This window comes from Pelmatolapia mariae, linkage group LG15 (genome assembly GCF_036321145.2).
Source record: "Pelmatolapia mariae isolate MD_Pm_ZW linkage group LG15, Pm_UMD_F_2, whole genome shotgun sequence".
In the NCBI taxonomy this organism is placed as follows: domain Eukaryota; kingdom Metazoa; phylum Chordata; class Actinopteri; order Cichliformes; family Cichlidae; genus Pelmatolapia; species Pelmatolapia mariae.
Window position 1 is genome coordinate 4412323 of NC_086240.1, and position 22316 is coordinate 4434638.

Here is a 22316-nt window from a genome sequence, read left to right on the forward strand (position 1 = left end):
AGTAACTCAAATAACCACTCATTACAACACATCAGCAGAAGACCATGCCGGGTACTACTCCTGCCAGCTAAGATAGGGACTGAGGCTACAGTTGGCACAGGCTCACCAAAACGGGACACCAGAAGGTTGGAAAAATGTTGCCTGTTCTGATGAGTCTCAGTTTCTGCTGTGACATTTGGATGGCAGGGTCAGAATTTGGTGTAAACACCATGAAAGCATGGATCCATCCTGCCTTGTATCAGTGTATCAGTGTTTGGGACTTCTGTTGTTGAAATGGTGTGGGAAATATTTTCTTGGCACATTTTGGGCTCCTTAGTACCAACTGAGCATCGTTTAAAATCCACAGCCTATTTGAGTATTATTACTGACCATGCCCATCCCTTTATGATCGCAGTGTGCCTATCTTTTGATGGTTGGTTCTAGTGGGATAACACACCATTTTATGAGGCTCAGATAATCCCAAACTGCTCTCTTGAACATGACAATCAGTTCGCTGTATATTCAAATGACCCACAGTCACCAGATCTCAATCCGATAGAGCACCACTGGGATGCAGTGGAATAGGATGTTTTCATCATCCGACAACAGCCTACAAATCTACATAAACTGTGCAATGCTGTCATGTCAACATGGACCAAAATCTCTGAGGAATGTTTCCAGCACCTTGTTGAATCTGTGCCACGAATAATTAAAGCAAAGACGATCTCTGATTACTCTGTTTTCCACAGTTGGGCGTTTTTGTAAGAGAACACTACTAAAAATTCATCAGCAACTAAACAGGATATCAAACTGGCAGTATCACATGTGTGCTTTGAATATTTAGTGATCAGCTTACACAACAAACATTATGTGCTGTTTGTTCCCACATCAAATAAGCAGAACAAGTGCAGCAGATCTCCAGATGAAGTGTGTTCAGTGTTAATAGGTCAGAGTTGGCAAATAATAATCGCAAGATGATTTTGTTTTGATTTGCACACATAGATAAAATAGACAGATAGTAAGTATTATTTATTGTTTTATTGTCCCGCAGAGCACATCGGTCTGATGCAATAGGTGTAATGCAATCTCCTATTTGAATCTAGCACAAAGGTTACCTTTCAAACCAAAAGGCCTCACCGTGAATGCAATCAAGAAGTTACCCTAGGCTCTGTCTGAGGCCAGTATAACACACTGAAGCTTTACACTTATTGACAAGCTTTAAACCTTTGAACCTGAGGCTGAATTTAGATAAAATAATCCAATTTCTTGCTCACCGCTGTCTCGGTCCTGACTCAGACCACTCGATGTTGTCACTCCTGTGAAGAATGCAAAACATTAGTGTCAATTCAAGTAAAGGGTTGAAGGTCACAGCAGTAAAGATGCTTTAGGGGAGAATCAGCCAATTTTAATATCACTTCAGTCGACATTTTAAAGCAGTGAACCGCTCTTCCCTAACATGTTTTTATACTCAAAAGTTACTGCTTTACTGCACAGAAAAGGATTACATAACTTAGTTTTTGACATGTTTTACAACCTCTGCAGTGAGCTTAAGGAGATAAAGCCTTCCCTGTAGGTATTTTGTAAGCAGTTCTCAGGTGCTTAATCCGCGTTACAGTCATAATCATGCAAAATGCAATATAATACTCCCCACTCTGGACACTGTGTCCCAAACAAAACAAAACCACTGTGTAACCATTGTGTAAATTGTAGTTCTCCAGTACACTGTGTCTTATCTGCCTTTCCTCAGCTGCAAATAGTAGGGACAAAAATCAATGACATGGAAAAGCTAGTTTGTATTTTGTGTTTTTATTTTAAAAAGTCTCTCAAAGTCAAAAAGACACAAGCATTCCTGTGCAGGGACTGTAGCGAAGCTAGAAAATGTGAATTTTTCATGTATTGCCAAGCTAACACCATTCCCAATAAACCGCTTTTATTTAAAAGAAGAAGAAGAAGAAGAAGTGATTTCAGCTTTTATTTGCTTCTCCTATGAAGAACAAACGGACTTAGACTGTGAAGCTGTCGTCCCTCTTGTGAGCTCTTTCATGTGGCATATTGACGTGGTATTATGAGACAACAAAGGCAGAAACTACAGCAAGCCAGCAACAAAAAGCAGCGACGAGAGAAAACGAGGGGGAAATAATGGAAAAGCTTGAGTGCTCTTTTAAATGTCTCTTAGGAAGAAAACGTGGTCTGATAAAATGTATGTAGGAGCAAATAGAAACACATGCATCTATGCTACACTGCCCCAGCGTCAGCTTGGACTTACGCTTTAATCACTGTTTTGATGGAACATTTGTCTGTGTCTCTTCATCACAGTTATTGATTTGATTTATGTGATAGCCACATTAACATAAAAAAAAATCAATACTCATTATTTAAACCCAGGAGAGGAGAACATATGCAGCAGGACCACATTAAATGTTAATTCACTGCAGAGGTTCAGTCCAAAAGGTTGTAAATCTGCTGAGATGTGTAGCAGTCAACGTTTGTTATGTTTTAGGGGTAAAAAATATATATGGCGAGTAATAGTGGACATAAATTGTCTGAGCAGAGTGATGCTAAAGTGTTTTTGACAAATTTCACAGAAGCTAAAACTAGATTATGCAGTTTCTGGGGAAGTGGTAGAGGGCTTGTTACTACTGTTGTTTGTTATTTAAAAGTTGAATCGATCAGCTGAAAGACCTCAGGAAATATAGCAGTCATCTGAATGCTTAATCAGCATTGACATTAATGAAAAATTTAGTGAACAAAAACATATACTGGGATTGTTTACTTTTCAACACTCTCGCCAAATACATGTCTCTATTAGAGACAACACTAGATGATTTAAAATAAAAATCATGCAAGAATCAAGGAGAAATATTCAACATTGTTGCGCAGCAATTAAAACTAGAGAGAGATCAAACTCTTTATGCCATCCTTTTCTTTCAGTATAAACTGACGAGATTGAATATTATACTCGTCAGCTGAACTGGACTTTGCATGAAAAACTATATATAATTGTTTTGTTTTGTTCCATTCAAGGTACATTTTTTGAAGGTCATCACTCATGTCTTTTATGTTTTTACTTCCCTCCTTTGTTCTTTCCCCCATCCTTGCCTGCCTTGTTTGAGTTCATAGTATATGTAAGGTATACAGCCTTAGGCTCTGTCAAGTTGTCACTAATCTTCCTCCTGGTCTTGGATCTTGGCTTGATTTGGTTAGTTTATTGGCCTTTTTCCTGCTATAGTTGCAGCACCATAAGTTCTCAATAGAGTTCTTTTTATTTTACTGCCAGCCTTGAGTGCCATGTTGTCAGCAGCAGGGTCCACATAAAAACTTTCATTAGCTCTTGCAACCAACTCGACAGTCTGCTCAAGCCTTCCTTGGACAGTTTGAGATATTTTGCTCTCTTAGCTGAGTGTGACGATGATGCTGTCTCCTCAATAGCTAACTTCATTAGCACATTTTGGCAAACAGCTATGTAACCACATTAAAATGAGCAGGTCCTCTGTAACCATAATAAGCACTCTTAATGTTATTCAGCAGGAAAAGCACAAGCATTTTGGATGAATGAGTTTTCACTGGAGGTGGGTTATGCAGTCAAAATGATGATATGGATGTATAACAGTGCTATAATGCAAACACACAGTGACCTCACCATGTAGTGTAAAGGCTCAGTGACCTTTATTCTTGAAAACCCTGAAAATCCCACATTCAATTTATTCATATTTATTCTCGTTTGAGTGGCACTTGGTATTCTTTTCTCCTTGAAGACTTCGTTAGAATCTTCACCTTTACTAAAATAAAAAAAGGAAAAAATCCTAAAACCATCTGCATTATTAAAAAATGACTCATGGGTGGTGTCAGAAGAGCTCAGTTACAGTACCCAGTTCTACAAGTCTGCAGCTCACAGTCAGACAAACACTGAAAGAGTGCCTTCAGGTCCAGCGGGGCATTCAGCCCCATTTATTCTCTGTCGTTCGCCTCAGGTTATCTCTGTGATATTCAATTAAGGAGCTGAATTCTGTTATGAAAATGTTGCTGAAGCTGAACAATATGTGATGTACATCCAGTAAAGTATTATTATATTATATTATAAAATTAAGCCTTCACCTGCATGGCTGCTAATTATGATAATCCAGATCCTGTGTTAAACAATTAATCAGAGCTAAATCCTCTTTATAGGCCATTTTATCCTTGCAAAAGCCTTTTGGACCCCATTGAGTGCTGTATTGAGAAAGCACCCTGATGCCACAATGAAGGTGCTAATAGCATTACAGATTTGGATAAAGGAAGATATGGCACAGCCAGATGAGTGCATAAACAACCAAGCTGTTCTGTAATGACACCTCCATGGGTCATTTGGAGCTTCATTTTCATTCTTTACAGCTTATTCTTTTCTATCGTCTTTACCCAATGGTCTGCTTGGTCTTGTTTGCTGAGTATCTAGCAACAGAAACATCAGGAGCCACAAGTGGTCCAGACTTATGATAAACCTTTTTTTTTTCATCACAGTGTGGATCCTGCTCTGAAACCTAAACTGCGATGAGGATAATTAGCACAAACAATGTTGAGCGATGCCACATATAAAGTCAAAGGAGGTGGAGGGGCTCGCCATCTTTCACCAACCCCCATAAAATATAGAAGAATACAGTTTTCTTTCATGATTAATTGATTAAGCTTAGAGTTAGAAACACCCTGTTTTTAGTTGTTTTTGGTTGATTAATATTAGCTTAGGAGAAAACACAATGACCCACTTTTCTGGTTGATTCGAGGTCTTTTTTCACTCTTGGTTTTAGCAGTTTGTTTTGGCTGTTTTTTTGATAAATAAGAATTTGGGAGAGAGGTTTAGTATTGTGAGACTTTAAAAAAATAATTACAGTTCTTTTAAACAATTGATTTGGGTGCTCTAACATAATTTGGGGGCTTGCCTGGGATTTGGAACCAGAACCTACTACAAATCCAGTTCTTGCTGATGGATATGGCATATTTTTTGCATCAGGCATTACCAAAGTTTTTACAGTTCACCCTGAGAGAGGCATGAAAGGTGACATTAAACGCTACATGTATAAAGGCTAATTTACACCACTGAGCCCTGCTCTCAGAAACAGACATAGATGTAAAACTGTCTGTGAAGCTGGATTTAAGAAATAAGTGCTTAAAGTTTAAAAAAAAAAACATTTTTAGCGCCATCTTCTGTCAGTACAACAGTCAATCTTAATAATCCGCACCCACACACACACACAATGCTGTAATTGGTGAATAAACAAAACAAAACACACAATTTCCAGAGTCCTCTAAAATGCTTTGGGGCCTCATACAGCAGCAGACTAGATTCCTTTTGGAACAAAGAGAAACTATTTATGGTCAGTTGTGCTGTGATAGATGTTAAAAATGGATGGGTGCTAATTAGTGAGAACCTTTAGTCTTTAGTACATCAGACTGTGACCATATACTAATAAGAAGCTACTCCTTCACAACAAAATATCAGACAACAATGGTGCATTGACCATAGAATATTAACAAAAGCACATGTATTTGACCAAAAGTGACTGTACACAGACTCCCCTATTGTTCTTGGACTATCATCAAAGTCACACAGTAGGTTTGAGCCAAACACAAAGCTTGTCCCCACCAAAGATCAAAGAGCGGTCGAGGCTTTCATGCGGCCCACTGCATTGTGTTCATCATGAGCCACTTTGCCTTTTGTTCATTCATGTAAATGGAGATGATGAAAGAGGTGGTGTTGCTGCAGACGAGCCGATCTGAGTCGTGCTCTGAGAGACCAGCAGAGCACTCTGGCTTCTCCTCTGAAATCCCCTGTAAGCTCCTACAGTATATCTTCGTGGCTCACTGAAATATTAATCGGGCCTGGAGCAAAAGCGGCAAAGCCACAAAAATCACATATACAGAACCACATGTGAATGAGCACACATTTACGGGCACACACACACATTGTTCAGGGCAAAGGACTTGTATAATTCAGTGGCTCAGTGCTTTTGATACCTACTGACTGCATGGCTCATTGTGGAATATCGAGCCTCAGACATAACTTCCTCCCCAGAGACAATAGAGGAAACTGCAGAGCTCTTCTACCCTACTGCTGTTCACTGAACACAAAGCATACACACTTGAAAATGGTCCTCCTATATTTCACGCCACAGAATCAGCGTGTATTGCTTGTGTGTGCAATACACCATCTGGCATTACAGTTTTATGTTCTGAACAGTACTTAATTCAGTCACCCCAAAGGAGGCTCTGTGCAGTAACAAATAGAGATGTCAATAACCAGTCATGTAGGGATGACAAGCACAGACAAGAGGTCAGATTTGTGGAAAGCAATATTCCCATTTTGCTTGCAGCGGTTGCAGTTTCTGGACTTATGCTTTGCAAGACATGATTGAATTTGAATGTATTTTGCGGCATTTAAAGGTCAGTGCTTCTCATCGTATGTAAAAAATACTTATCTAAAAACATCCGAGATGGAACCACTTTAAGTTTTAAGCATTCTATATTATCAAAATTTTCAGTTCACTTTTTGATTTGATTTGATTTGTTTTTTCCCTTCTTTTTCCTGCGTATGATTGCACTGTAGCAAAGACAGAGAACAAACTGCTGTACAGGGAAGTGAAAATGATGCAAAGTGCCAAAAAGAAGATGCCAGCACTTGTCAGTTTGAATGTCCTCAGCCATGTTGAGGCCAGCTTACTACGTCTGAGCTCTGTCGCTGCATGTGTCAGCTCATTCCAATCCAGTGTTTGTCATAAAGACAGCAGCACTCACAGATCCTGGCACTGTTTATGCACAGCCTAGTTTCCCACAAAGTTGGGAACGGAAATAAAATCTCTACATTTACACACACCCACAATTGTACTTTGTACATTGCAGTGGGTAAATGTTCGTGTTTCTCTATGACAGCGGGATTACACATCTGATCAGCCCCACACTGCACCAGAAAGATCACTGAACAATAAAAAAGGCAGGCAAATCAACAATAACAATATCAGTAACAATAAAAACACCTCTACATAGTCTTTTTCTTTTCTTTTCTTTTCTTCTTATATGCGCACCAGGCAGGATTAACCACAACAACTAATGATGCAGATCTCCATTAGTTTTCCTCTGCTAGCGTTGAAGCCCACTAGCTCCCAAGGGAAAGTGGATGGTGCTTGCTCAAAGGTGGATGAATCACTGGGGAAATTTGGGTACAGTTCTGACTTTCTTTAGCGCACACACCCAAGCCGTTTGGGCAAATATAAGGGAGGAATTATATAACTACAACCGGAAACCACAGAGACAACTGATATTTTAAGGGAATTAGCCACCAGGCATAACCTGCAATAAACATAACTATTTTTCTAAGGAGGACACAAGCACCAGCAGCAAACAGAAACTTCTCTGGGAACATCGAAAACGACTCTTTCAAAGTAGTCTTGTAAGGTATCACGTTGCATAACATCTTCGTGGTCGTGTCCTGTCCACCCGCCGTACCAGCAGGCAACGCAGCACAAACACGCCGCATGAACTCTTAATGCCAGCGCCTCTTTAACCTAACGTGTCACCTGAACGCACCGCGACAATAACCGGATTACAATTTGGCTTCCCACAAAATGTCGAAATTGCGCGCGTGAAATTCCCATCAAGTTGCTCTCTTTGCAGGTCTAATGAGTCATGACATTAACTGAGCCTAAGGTTGTTCCTCCCACGCCCCTCCAGCCCACTCCTCTCTTTATTTAAGGCGCTCCTCTGCTGCAACACTCAGAGCAGCAGGCGCACAGTCAGCGCAGCTCTCTCCTGCCGCCGCGGAGGGACGAGAGCTCCAGCTTTGTCACGTTTTCCCGGATTTACCCGTCAGCTCGTCACGATGAGACTTGTTCCAGTCGTGCTGGCGGTTACGGCTCTGTTGACAGGTAGGTGAAAGAGTTATGCCTTTCTTTTCATTCTGTTTTTTCACCCCTTTTTTTTGTTGAGTGCTGTGCAATAAGTTTCTTCAGGACCATGGACAGAGACGCCATCGATTCCTCAGATTCACTACAAGCAAACTATTCGCTTATCAACCTACATGTTTAACACAGATTAAATTTTTTTTTAATTATTCCAATGCAGGAAATCTTGCGCTTCCAGTTGGTAAAGAAGAGCAGAGAGAGGATGTGGTATGTTTTTCGATTCGTTGCTTTTTAATCAAAGCATTTTCTGTGCAAAGATCTACATTGTTATTTAGCTCATTTGAATTTTCCAGGTAACACGATGTTTGGTTGAAGTTCTGTCCAAAGCTCTCTCCAAACCGGACTCTCAGGTCGATCAGCAATGCAAAGACATCATCCAAGCAGGTCTGTAAGCACAAATGATCGGTTGGATAATTCCAGGATTGTTATTATTATTATTATTATTATTATTATTTAACCTTCAGACGGGTAAAACAGCACTCAGAGCGCAAGTGAGAAGCTCAAAGCTTTGAGCGGGTATAAAATCAGGCAGCAGTTTACATTAAAAATTATCATAGTTTTCACATGACTTCTCTAAAAAAAAAGTAGTGCTGATTTCCTCAGATCATTATTCTTTTGATCTAAAGGTTAAAATTCCACTACAAATCCATCATAACTTGCACCTGTGTATCTCTTTGGATTGTTTTTAATATTTCTTTTGCTCTGTCACAGGTATTATACATGCCCCGTTGGACAAGAAGAGTGGGGATGGCTCAGTAACTCATGAAGAGATAGTCAAAGTTCACGCAGAGCCAGTAGCAAAGGCAGCAGATGTGAAAGACATCGAGGAACTCCTGAAGTCTGTGGAAGAAAAAAGAGAAAACCCAGAAGATGAGCGCAGCCAAGAATCCTGGAGTCTGGGTGATGAGAAGGACAAGAGACATGAGAACGATGTGGAAGAAGAACGGGAGAAGAGGAGCAGCTGGAGGCCTGGAAGATTCCACCAAAGAAAGCACAAACGAGGAGAGGAAGAAGAGGATGGCGAGCGCAGCCAAGAGAGTTGGGGAGTAGATGAAAAGAGGTCAGACGATGAGGAAGAGGAAGATGAAGACAGAGAGAAGAGGAACTGGAGGCCTGGAAGATACCACCAAAGAAAACACAAACGAGATGAGGAACCTCTAGGAGAAAACGAGGTAGATGAGGAACGTAGCCAAGAGCGCTGGGAAGCAGACAAAAGGCACGGGGATGAGAATGAGGAGGAGAGATACAAACGCATTTGGAAACCCACACATCGCTATCATCACAAGAAAACACTCCACAAACGCAGCGATGAGCCATCAGAGGGCGAGGAAGATGGAGAACGTAGCCAGGAGTATTGGGATTTTGATGCCGGAAGAGATAAGAGGAACTGGAGACCTGGCAGGTACCACCAGAGGAGACACAAACGAGATGAAGAGCTGTCAGAAGAAGCCAAAGAGGAGCCAGAAGAAGAACGCAGTCAGGAATACTGGGATTTTGACACTGGAAGGGAGAAGAGAGAATGGCGGCCTGGCAGGTACCACCAGAGGAGACACAAACGAGATGAGGAGCTGTCAGATGAAGCTAGGGACGAACCGGATGAAGAACGCAGCCAAGAAGACTGGGATTTTGACACTGGAAGAGAGAGGAGGAACTGGAGGCCCGGCAGGTACCACCAGAGGAGACACAAACGGGATGAAGAGCTGTCAGATGAAGCTAGGGATGAACCGGATGAAGAACGCAGCCAAGAATACTGGGATTTTGATACCGGAAGAGATAAGAGAGACTGGAGACCTGGCCGATACCACCAGAGGAGACACAAGCGAGATGAAGAGCTGTCAGAAGAAGCCAGAGAGGAGCCAGATGAAGAACGCAGCCAGGAATACTTTGATTTTGACACTGGAAGAGAGAAGAGAAACTGGAGACCCGGCAGGTACCACCAAAAGAAACACAAACGAGATGAGGAGCTCACAGAAGAAGACGCGGAGGCAGCAAAGGACAGAGACGCAGCTTTGAGGTACTTCAAATATTTTTTTCACATCAAACGACTTCTACTGTTAAGTGTTGCAGGTTCATTACCTGCAATCTGGAGCACAAAATACTGCAGATTACTGTAAGAACAGAGAATAAAAGCCAAATCTCACAAATGAAACATGTGCTGCCATAAAAAATGAATAAATAAGAAGAAGTTGGTAAAAATCTAACCATTTTTCAGATATCTTGCTGAGAAGCGCAATCCCTGGATTTACAGAGGCTTCTACCACCCAGCCTGGTTTAAAAGGGATTCAGATGAACACACTGCAACCTCAAACAAGGTAAGCACGAGGTTGTGACAATGCCGCGTTTGACTGAAGATAATCAACTGCATATAACTGCTCTGTGTGCTACATCAAAGAGCGCTTAGTTTTGACATTTTTCAACAGAATGTTACTTCACCCAGTCTGAATTCACTGTGTATTTGTAGACACACATAATGTGTTTCTTTTTCCTTTTTGTCTGTTCAGATGGATGAACTGACCAAGTTGCTGAGCTATAAGATAAACCAGCTGGCTAACCACTCTACTCAAGAGGAGGCAAAGAGGAGCTCACAGCAGAGAGCACTTACACCACAGGAGGTAAAAAAAACAACCACTAAAAAAGGCTGCATTCACAAGTGCAAAAAAAAAGTGTTTTATGCCACTGATGAAGACTGAAAATTAGTCTTGGAATCACATCTGCTACTTATACTGATGACCAGAAGGGTTCAGACAACAAACAGGTAATTTAATATTACAAAAAGTCAGTTCATACAAAAGAACGCAATCTGATAAAAAAAAAAAAAAAAAACCCACACTGCACTCTGCAGCTGTTTCTGTAAACTATTTGCACCACATTTAGCTGACCTAGTAAAACCACGGAGCGCATCACACACCTCCACCGCACCGCTTCACGAGGAGAAAAAGCAGCCCGTCTCATTAGGGACATCTCTAGCCTGCACCGTGATCCTGGGATTTAGCCTTCAAAAAGCTCAAAGCATCTGTGCAAATGCACATCAAGAACTGCCCCTTGTGAGCATGTCCTCAAAACATAAAGGAGAATCTAACCAGTGCGTTCATGAGCAGCGACTCGTCTGGCTTGCATTGAATCTGCGTGCTGACTTCCTCACAGCGCTTCTTTTTTTTGCTCTCCCTGCACCAGCGTTTTATGAGTGCTGCAGTAATCACAGTAAGAACCACATGACTGCAGCTTCTCAGAGCAAACAAAGTTATAATATACCCATTAAAAAAAAAGAACTAGAGCCTACAGAGACCTCCCTATCTTTGAAGCAGAAAAACAAATTAGGGAGGCAATGGCATAATGATTTATTAGTTCTTCAGTACTGCAACTACAAGCATGACAAGGGAATATTTAACCTAAATGACCAATTACAATATTTTATTTAAAGAAGGCACGGGGTGGCGGGGGAAACAGAAGGAAATGTATGATCATTCAGTCCTGATTTCTATTCCAAATGTGATGCTGTTCCAGCAGGAAATGTTGGTAATGCGTTAATCTGTGTTTTTTAGGAGAAAGAGCTACAGAACCTGGCAGCGATGGATATGGAGTTGCAGAAAATTGCAGCCAAGTTGCATGAAAACACTGCATAACTGAAAAACATTTCAAACCTATCGGTGAAAAAAAGTTGCAATTTTACTGTATGTCTGCCAGTTTAGTGTGCTTGCAGTGTTAAAATGAAGAAAAACAAAATAAAACAACCAAACCCTGGAGCCTTGCCGAAGCATTTTAGCTGACTTTTCGTTTTTGTGATATTTTGATGTTATCAAATCAAACAGCATGGGAATGGCTTGGATGTTTATATTCAGAGAAATGTAAAAACAATATATACATATATGAGATCATAATTACTTAAATGTGTTCTGCAGAGTTTGTTCTGACTGCACTCAATAAACAGTTATTCTGGGACCAAACCAACATCTCTCCTTTATTTATTGAAGAAAAAAAAGTGGTCACACATTTGGTTCTTTTAGTACTGCTTTTTAATAATGTGCAGGTAGAAATGTAGCCCGCAGTAAAGCTGCATCAGCAACTGTTTCATAAAACAAATGGCACTTTCTGCAAGAATAACAAAATAAAATAAAAGCAAGTTATAACCTAGAATCTGGAAAGCATAACAAAAAACTTTTACTGGTCTCAGGACAAAAACAACCAAAGCTGTTACTCTCGACATACAAACTATAAACTGGCTAACAATTTACTTCTCATCTCCACTGATGTGAGCACACCTGGCAGGAAAAAGTGTTCTGATGAATACAAACCAGACACTCTGTCTCCCCTTACTACTGATGGTGTCAAATCAGTTCAACAGCACAGGAGGAAAAAAAAAATCCCTACAGGCCTCTGGGAATGTGCCCTTAAAAAGATTTGATGCTTCTCTATTTGTTTATCCCTCTGTGTCTTCCAGTTTCTGTCTCTTTGGCGCTGGTTCTTCAGCTTGCTTAGAGCCTGCAGGTTTGAAGCGGTCCGTGGCAACGGTCGTCCCTGAGAGGAGGTAGCCCCCGCCCCCGCTCATTAGTAGCAGAGGATGTGTCCTGTCAGGCAACACCTAGGGACCAAACAGAGTCGCAGTCAGGAGACATTAACTCTGCAAGAATGGTTAGAGGGTGAATAACACTTTGGTCCTGAGAGTCTGCAAACATGCATTTATCTAGTTGCTGCTGCTTAGTATCCAATTCTGTAAGAACAATAGGAAAGAATAGGAAGGCAAAATAAAGAAAAACAAAAGTAGGGAGTCTCTAATAATTAATCAAGAGCAGTGGCAATTAATGTAATGCAGTGATGCTTCCAAATGTAGAAGGTTTTTAAAAGTTAGTCCAAAATAAAGTGTTTAGAAATGAATTTCATCCTCTTAAATAAAAGGAGCTTCAACGGGGATAATCAACAACATCCCCGTGTTCTAATTAATTCAATGCTTGCAGTTTCTAAGCGGAGAATTAGATTCTTTTCTGGATTGTGAATACTTATGGTTAGGCAATAGATCCTGGTGGGACAACAACCAATGAATCGAAAGATAATAATCCACAACACTGTGATGAAGAAGAGTGAGACTGAAGCAGTTTACATACATGAACTCATGATCTGAGCTTTTCTTAACATTACCCACAGAGGCTGTGTGTGACAACTCTAATGTCCAACTTACGTCGCCAGCTGGTTCTATGCTACGCACATCTTAGATCACAGACCATCATGTAATTATTTTGGGCAAATATATTGGGCCACACCTCTTCATCTTTGAATAAAGGTGTCCCATGTCCACATGTGTATAAAAATCAAACACCTAGCCATGCAGTCTGCATTTACAGACATTTGTGAAAGATCGGGTCCATCTACACCACAGGTGTCGAACTCCAGGCCTTGAGGGCCGGAGTCCTGCAGGTTTTAGATGTTTTAAATCCAATACAGCAAATTCAAATTGCTAAATGACCTCAACATGTCTTGAAGTTCTCCAGAGACCTGGTAATGAACTAATCATTTGATTCAGGTGTGTTGACCCAGGGTGAGATCTAAAACCTGCAGGACACCGGCCCTCGAGGCCTGGAGTTTGACACCCCTGGTCTACACAGTGTTTCAAAAGGTCTCAACGTTTATACTTCGCTGCTATCATGAATTTGAGCATGACACTGGAACAGGATGCTATCGCAGCAAAAAGTTTGTGAAATTTATTTCTTCTTTGGCTGTAAGTGGTATTTATTGCAAAGAAAAATATTTACAAACCAAAGCAATTCAGCCACAAAGTGGAAAACCATGTAACATTACAGACTGCTTAGGCAGACAGTGTTAAAAAAGCCTGGAGTTCCAAATCTCCTCTGACATTAACATCAGCACAAAAACTGTGTGCTGGGAGCTTCAGGGCATGGATTTCCATAACCGAGCAGCTGCACATGAGCTTCACATCACCAAGCACAATACCAGCAGAGAGGTATAAAGGTGCCAACACTGGACTCTGGAGCAGTGTTATGTACAGTGACAAATCACACTTTGCTATCTGGTGGTCTGATGGATGGGTTTGGGCTCCCTGCCTGTCTGTTTTGCTAAATTTGTAAAGTGTGGTAGAATAATGATAATGCCATGGGGCTGTTTTCCTGGATTGGCCTGCCCCTCTTAGCTCCAGTAAAGGAAAACCTGGAACGAGCCTTTTCTGTTGCAGCATGATTGTGCCCCAGTGCAGAAAGCAAAGTCCATAAAGGTATGGCTGGATGAGATTAGTGTGGAAAACTTCAATGGCCTGCATAGAAGCCTGAACTCAACCTCAGTAAACACCTTTAACGTGATCTAGTATGGAAACTATGAGTCAGGCCCTCACGTTGAACATCAATATCTGAGCTCACAAATCTTCTGGATGAGAGGGCAACAGTTCCCACACAAACACTCCTAAATCTTCTTTAAAGGTTTCCCACAAGAGCAGAAGTTGTTCTAGCTGCTACGCACTGTTGTTTTGGAGGACTGCATGTATGCATGTCTGTATAGATTGCATATCCACAGTAGCCAAATTGGAAACAAGCGCTGTCAGACTGGACATTCAGCAGGCTTTACTCTGGCAGCTATCCAGTAAAAACTGATTGTAATGCATTTTGATGAAAAGTCCAAATCCTTTAGCCTTTTTGCACTACTACCTACTCGACTCGTTTCAACTCGGTTTTTATCGTTACCATGTACTTTTTTAGTACCTGCTCAGTTGGGGGTCCAAGCGGTATGAGTCAATGGGAAAGTGTAATGTCAACTCTGTATGCCACAGATTATCCAGTCAGCGGCATCACTTAATGAGTCATGAGAGCAATTCCTTCACAAAAATCAAAATAATAATAAAAAAAAGTAGCAGTTGAGTCGAGTTGAGCAGAGCCAATGCTAATGGAAAAGAGGTAATTGTCTAGTTAACCTAAACAGTGATAAAGCAGTTAGCTGTGCTGAGGAGAAGTGCTGATTTGAGTAATTATTCCCTGTTGCTTGTTGACTATGAGCCACCTTCATTATACTTTGATTATAGAATAGTTTCAAATGCAAAAAATCAGAAAGCGCACACAGTGCAGAGTCCAAATATTTACCTGGTAATGTCTCAGCCAGGTGTCTGTGAGTCTGAGGTTGACTGTGCCGCCACATTCCTTGAGTTTCTTGAAGCACTCTATGAGAGGCTGCGGAGATCAACATAGAAAATATGACAGATTGCTCTTTCTAGCAACATGGGCATGAAGGAAGTTAATAAGTGCAAGCAACCTCTTGGCGGTGATAATGTCCATTGCATTCATGTGGTATGGCAGGTCCCCCCATTGGATGTCTAACCAATACAAGCCTGACTACAGTGGCAACTAATGAGAGATCTCACTTATTAGCTTTGTTCAGTATGGGACATGGAAGATCTTACCTCTATGTACTGGGAATAAACTACAAAAGGCCTGGAAGGTGAGAGGAATTTGAGCAGGCCCAAAAGGACGGAACAGGGGTGAAACCGGCTCGCTATAACCAGCCTGCAGGTGAAGAAGAGAGAGATGATCAGGCAAACAAGCCTAGTATGAAATACACTGTCAGCTGTACAGGAAATGCATACATAGGCAATACTGCAATTCAGTAACTAATGCTGCATGCAAGACATTAACGGAAGACTCAAGGATTTACTACCTTCCTGTAGTAGACATTCATACTATATTTCAGAAAGCTGAACGAGAGAGCGAGTCAAAAAGGGTGATTTAGGACAATGTGATTATCATAAAGCTGCAGTAATTTAGAGGGGAATCAATAGGGAAACAAGCTCAACACTTGTATTCTAGTCTCAGATGTCACCTTGATAACAATTTATCCATCAGTCACAAAACACCTATAAGGCGTTCTTCACTTAATCAATCAATCAATTTACTTACCCTGTAAAGGGCAATGTACAATAGTCAATATGTGTGTGCTCAGAAGAAACAAATAAATTCTAATGACTTTTATGGAGATAGTTAATGACACTATAATCATTCATAAATTTCTCATCCCTGTGATCTACTGTAATTGCTTTTTTTTTTAATGACCTGGTTGAATATGGAGTCATTTTAAAAAAGGCAGAGCCGGAGCGGAGAGAGGTGGATGTTAGAAAGAGCAGGATGAGAGACAGAAGTGTTGATGTAGGAATAAAATCGGACACCAACCCGTCGGCATTCCTTCCTTTCAGCAGGGCGGCGGTAGCTGCCAGCCTCCTCTGCTTCTCCTCTAGTCTCAGCTTTTTCACCTGAGCCTGTAGGAAACAAACAAACCCTGAGGTCAGGAAACCATATGATAGTATGTGTACTGTTAAAAGTCATCAATGATGTGTCAGCAAATCCAGTTGTTTAGTGATGATGTATTAACCATCCAATAATACCATTTATGCTGTAGGCCTTTTAACTTTGGTCCTTTCAACAAATGCTACTCTCACCCTTGTTTGTTTGTTTGTTTGTTTTTAAATAGGTTTAAGACTTAATGTGTTTTTACATCTATAGTTTTTTGGTTATGGTCTGAATTAGTAGATAAGTATTTAGACATGTAGGTTTTTTGTGTCTTTTAGTTTCTTTTCACTCAGCTAATACTCCAAGTGAACCAAAGGTGCCACCACAAACCACATGAGAATGAGACAATAACACAGAAAATTCATCCCTCATATTTTTTATGTATTAATACATATCTATGTTATGTATTATGTATTAATAGTACAGCCGAGAATGCAATCCATACATGGCTTTTTCCTGCAGGTGTAAACTTTGCAACGTGCTGTGGATGGAAAACGCTAACTGTCATCTAGCTTAACTTCACTAACCTTCAAAAACCTTACTGGCACTTATTTACTCATGTTCCTTTTTTGAGTCCAAAGTGACAGAAGGCTGGTATATTTTTGTTTTTTAGGACATAAATCATCTTTAGATGTCGAGTACCTCACTAGCTTAATGCTAACTACTGCTAAATCTGCACATCCACATATATCCTCTCTGTCATGAAAACATGGAAGCCACATTTAACTGTGTGTAACTTCTATGAAGTCAGAGCAGCAACTTCATAGCAGCATAAAGAATTGGGAGTATTTACTCTAAATGGTGCCTCTGTGTTTGCTTCCTTTTGTGAAGTGAGACTAGCAGGCTAGCTCCTGTTCCTGCTGACTACAAAACTAAGAGGATTGAGGGGGAAAAAAAGGAAAGTGCATGAACACTGGACAAACCTTGGCTTCTTTGAGTTTATCCTTCTCCGTTTTCTCCACGTCCTGACCAGCATCATCACCAGTGTCGGTCACCATGCTCTCCTCCTCTGGACTGCCTTGCTCTTCTGCCTCAGGCTGGTTTTGCTCCTTCTCTGCAGCCAAGTTCAACTGCTTTTCATGAGTATTCTCTGAAATGATAAATCTTTGTCAGCGTAACATTGAACACCATAAAGTACGATTCAGTCTCTTGAATCATACTTTACGGGTCAAGTATGATTTAGGTTATTGTTTTACTTTCTGAACTACTGAATTAAACTTTCTGTATGCTTACGTGAACAAATGAAAATCAAACGGAAGAGAGAAGCTATACTTCTACATCTGAAACTAAAGGGCTGTAACTATCTTGAAAAGACTGTTAAAAAAAAGGCGAGCCTTACCAGCAGTGGGGTCTTTGGCACTGGTGTCCAGAGTTCCTGCCAAGAGAGCGTTGACGTGGCAGATGGGAAACTCATGCAGCGTGTCGTGAAAATGCGCAGGAAAGCCAAAATTCTCCACTCCCGCCCGCACTGGCCCACCCCCTGGGTACATTTGGATCACTGATCCATAGCCTGGATGAGGAGGAAGCAAAGAGTATTTATTCAAAGGATCAAGGAAAAGATGTGTACAAGAAGTACAAAACAAACAAGAAAAAAAAAAAACCTTAATAACTGCACGTAGAAGAAGAAACTTGCCTCCCATTCTTTCCATGATGGATCCCAGTACAAGCCCAGCACAAGTCTCAAACACCAACACCTTACTGCCAGCGTGGATGTTCGCTAGAGTTAGCATCTGGGCAAGTGTGTCATACCGCAGGTGGCTGCGGCACATGGAAACATTTGTTTCATGTAGACATCTTACAGCTATTTAAAGAAAACACACTTACTGATAATTCACGTGCTGACTCACCAGATCTTCCCTGGTTCGCGGCCGTGGTACATCATAGCCAGGATGCGACAGGACGGTTTTAGAATCATCACCGTATTCTCATACCTGCAAAAGCAAAAGACGGGAACAACCGATAACACTAATTAAAACACAGCTCGTTAAATGCCAGTCCAGAACAGGCTGTGGCTGTATCATCATAAGTGACTCACTTTTTCTTTTTCTTCTTGATGTATTTAACCTGGGAATACTCAGTCTTATCTCCGAAAGTGGCGTGGTTATCTACGAGCTTCTTAATGATGTCCTGTGATGACCAAACACACATACAGTCGCTCGTCTCACTTTATGTTGGATTACAGCAATTTAATTAAATCCTAAAAACACAATGTTCCCACGAAAAGACAAAAACGCAATGTGTTCGCCTGTCTCTTTATTTTCCTACAACTTTGCTATCATGTATGTGGGACTCAACACCAAGCCTGTTGGTTCCTATTTAAGATGTGCAACCACTAAAATCTATTTAAAATAAATATGTCATAGATTCACTGGCCACTTGATTAGATATCTGTTTAACTGCTTGTTTACACAAGTATCTAAGGCAGTAACTCATTTAGATGTGTAGTGTACTAAAGTCTTATGCCACCCCCTATTTCTTTACATTGTGCTAGGAAAATGGGGGAAAAGGTGCAGCTCTTTATGAAAAATCTTCACGCATACATGAAAATATTATATATAAATCAGAAATAGACAATTCTAATGACCAGTTTTATTCTTTAAAACAGCCTCAACTCTCTTAGCCAGCTTTCTTGTCATGTCTTTAAGTAGTCTTCAGGAACAGTTCTCCAGGCTTCTTGAAGGACATTCAAAGCTTTTCTTTGGATCTTGACTGCCCTTTGTCCCACTGTCTGTCATGATGATCCCACACCAACAAAGTTGAGGTCCAGGCCATGACTGATAGTCTTCCATTCTTTGTACTTCTATCCAGGTTACTTCACTGGCACTATTTTTGGGATCCTTATCAAAATGAAGCTGCCGCCAATCAGATGTTTTCCAGGTGGTAATAGATGGTGGATCAAAATCTGTAATTTTCTGTGTTCCTAATTCCATCGGTTTTGCCAAGATCCTCAACACTACTGGCTGAAATGCAGTCCCAAACCATGACAGAGCCTCCACTGTGTTTTACAGATGGCCATAAACACTCAGTGCTGTACCACTCACCTGATCTATTCTGTTCTTATTTAGGAATATCAGGAATCATCGTTCCATGAGGCTTGTCGCCATGGATTCTCAGTCCAGTTCTTCTGTAATTTGGCATTCACAAATTAGAAGTGGACTTGTGAGATTTCGTTAAGGAAGTATTTCCTTCTGTAAAAATGGCTGCTGTTCCACTGAGATCATTTCTGATGAGGCTTCAGTAAACAGTGAAAGGATCAGCTGAATGGCCAAATGAATCTCTCAGGTCCCGTGTTATGACTTTACAGGATTTGCTCCCATTTCTTTATGACATGACTTTCACATAATGTTCATCGGTTGTAGATAGTTTTTCAGGTCTGCCTAGCTCTTTAGGAATCCCCTTGTTGGTGCAAAAGTACTATTATCAGTATTAACTGAGTTACCTTCAGTATTTTTCATATATTCAATTAAAGTCATCAATTAGAGATACTCGTCAACATTGGTTTTCCATCCAATTTGCAATGAAAAAAAAAAGGTATTTTTTACCATCACTCTGTAAGATAACAACTATAGGCAGTACTCTGACACTTTCTCATTTAAATGTGAAATTGTAAAGTTTCACATGTACCTGACCCTTCAGACCTTTCTCTTTAAGAGCCTCAATGTCATCCCTGGTCAGCTTCTGTGATTTGCCATCGTCAACAATGTTTCTGTTGTCTGTACCTGCCTCCACTGCATCTGGGAGGCACAAACAAGCACACAAAGACACCACTTTAAGTAAAAGGTTATAGGCGGTAGAAAGTCGATGACATTTTTATTTGGGTATAGCAGGTGGTCGTCACAAGTCTGGTAGCATAAAAGAGTCAGTTGTATATCTGAAAATATGAAAACGACTTAAGATTTAACAGCAGGTTACACACCAAGGGGGCTTGCAGAGTCCTTGAGCTCATGTGGCTTTAGATTTCCTCCAGACAAAATTTCAAATGTGGTGCTGTACAGCTGTCCCACTGCATTATCGAGGAAGATCCACTGCTTCTCAAAAATCACCTTTCTAAGAGAGACAGAAAGAGCAGTTTGTTAGTATAATCTGCATAATACATCTCACTGCACACATGCTTTGATCTGAAAATAACAAATGAACACATTTTTTTAAAAGCATCTTATCATGTGAGCTAATCCTCAGTCTGTGCTTCTCGTAAAAATATTATGAACAGCACAAATTCAGTGAAGTATTTAAGGTGGTTAAAATGTTTATATTTTTCCTTTAAAGTTGTTAACTTACTTCCTCGGCTGAATCTGCACAGCTTTGAAGATTTCCCCTCGTTTCAACACAACGTAGTCACCCTCTTTAATTCTGTACCGATAATCATCGTCTCCGTTGTCCGCCATAACGAAGCTGATAAACGAGCTAACTAGCTCACCTGAACGATAAATGGTTTTCTCAGCTAATGATTCGGGGTCTTCGCTATCAAGGCACAGTTCAAAAAGGCACTACACTACCCTGAATTAATAGCAAAATATCCCAAATTAATATTTCCACGTGTTAGCTTTCACTTCTCTAGCTTCTCAGGACGGCTAAACGAAAGCAGAGTGTTGCTGGTGCCATGCTTCGACTTCCTTGCCTGTGATTGGCTGGTTAGACATCGATGAGCTCGCTAGCCAATAGGAGTGTATAGAGTGAATAGAAGTGCGATGAGTTTAACTTTAGAGCTCAGAAAAATCGATATCATGGGTACGGGGAGGGGGAAAGGCGATCTTTCCCGAGAAAACGGCTTCATAGCTGGACTTAAAGAAGCATTGGAACTAAAAATGCAAAATTATATTCTGTATATATAACGTGTTAATCTTTAGAGAACATTATGTGCAACATAGACGAATTTTATAATACTTATAGCAAATAGGCTCTTCTTCTAGTCATATCTGTTTTTTATTATCTGTGACAATCACGGTGGTGTTGTTTTTTAGAAATAAGCTGCCTGCTAACCGGAGATCAGTTACATCTGTGACTAAAGACAGACTCAACATCTTTTTAAAATGTTTTATTTTGCTGTCACTGCCTTAATGCGTTGTAAAACTAAATAGGTATTTTTGTCTTTTGTGTTAAGCACATTGAGTTTACACAGAATGACATATGCTACATAAAAAGCTGCTGCAAATTCCAGTTAAATCTGGGAAAATATCTGTATGTTTTTGTATACTATCAGCTTAGAGCATTACAGTATAAAGTCAGGAGAAATCAAATATCATTGAAATACACTGAAAACTATTTCAGTTTTTGCTTTAAGAATATTCTGACATTTGATATTTATTGAAGTCATGAATCCCCCGTCCAACAAACTTAAAGGCCTATTTCAGTTTCCAGTCCAACGGTCTTTCCCAGGTATGTCGAGCAATCATGTGATGGTTGTTCACATTAGTGGAGGACTTGATTGTTGTTCTAATAATAGCATGCAGAAACAAAGTATTAAAAAATGTCTGTTGATTTTTCCAGATCTGTGCAAATCTATTCCTCTGCAAGTCTTAAGATGCTTCCTTCATGTGTTTATAGAAAACAAATAGACACTTCCTTAACCGTAAAGCAGAGTGGTGGCAGCATCATGTCAGTGATATGTTTTGGCTACAGGAATAAAAAAAAAATCAAAAATGGGTTTTCCCAATAAACATAACCCCAAACGTACTTCTAAAAATGTTTTGAGGTCAACATATTGGAGTGGCTACTGTAAAGGCCTGGCTTGAAGGCAAGAGAAGATTTGGGGTGATTGTTGACCAGCATCGTGCTAGTACTACTGTTGGCTGCAGACGGAGGAGGAGGAGGAGGAGAAGGGGAAGGCATGTTCGGAGGTGGTGAGAAAGAAGGATTGTGGGGCTGAGAGTAGGGATTTTGAATGTAGGGACTAAGACTTGCTGATATGATGGACGTAGTTAAGGAGGACAAGCAGAGAGTTGGCTTTAGAGGAAGGATGCAAGAAACAGGGAGGGATGGAGGCGGATGATTCGCTGTGGCGACCCCTACTGTGAGCGACTGAAACATACAATCAAAAATGTGCAAGCGATTTGGATTAATGAGACTTGTAGTGCTTTAAATGATCAGATTGATCAGCAAGGTACTATGATACTATATAAGTATCAGTCCAACAGAG

The 22316-nt window shown here is 40.6% G+C and overlaps 2 protein-coding genes across 2 annotated transcripts; one reads left to right on the forward strand and one right to left on the reverse strand.

The window, feature by feature from the left end:
* The first annotated feature begins 7696 nt into the window (after positions 1–7696).
* Positions 7697–11784, forward strand: chgb (chromogranin B). The gene is made up of 7 exons (XM_063495395.2): positions 7697–7871; positions 8068–8114; positions 8201–8291; positions 8619–9921; positions 10120–10219; positions 10409–10519; positions 11450–11784. The coding sequence occupies exons 1-7, from the start codon at positions 7826–7828 to the stop codon at positions 11528–11530; spliced, it is 1779 nt and encodes a 592-aa protein (XP_063351465.1). The 5' UTR covers positions 7697–7825; the 3' UTR covers positions 11531–11784.
* A 68-nt stretch (positions 11785–11852) lies between these two features.
* Positions 11853–20745, reverse strand: trmt6 (tRNA methyltransferase 6 non-catalytic subunit). Its single transcript, XM_063495396.1, has 12 exons — positions 20459–20745; positions 20097–20227; positions 19805–19914; positions 18216–18307; positions 18028–18111; positions 17814–17938; positions 17520–17690; positions 17104–17270; positions 16064–16149; positions 15301–15403; positions 14984–15070; positions 11853–12486 (listed from the first exon to the last, which is right to left on the reverse strand). The coding sequence occupies exons 1-12, from the start codon at positions 20563–20565 to the stop codon at positions 12325–12327; spliced, it is 1425 nt and encodes a 474-aa protein (XP_063351466.1). The 5' UTR covers positions 20566–20745; the 3' UTR covers positions 11853–12324.
* Positions 20746–22316: the final 1571 nt, after the last annotated feature.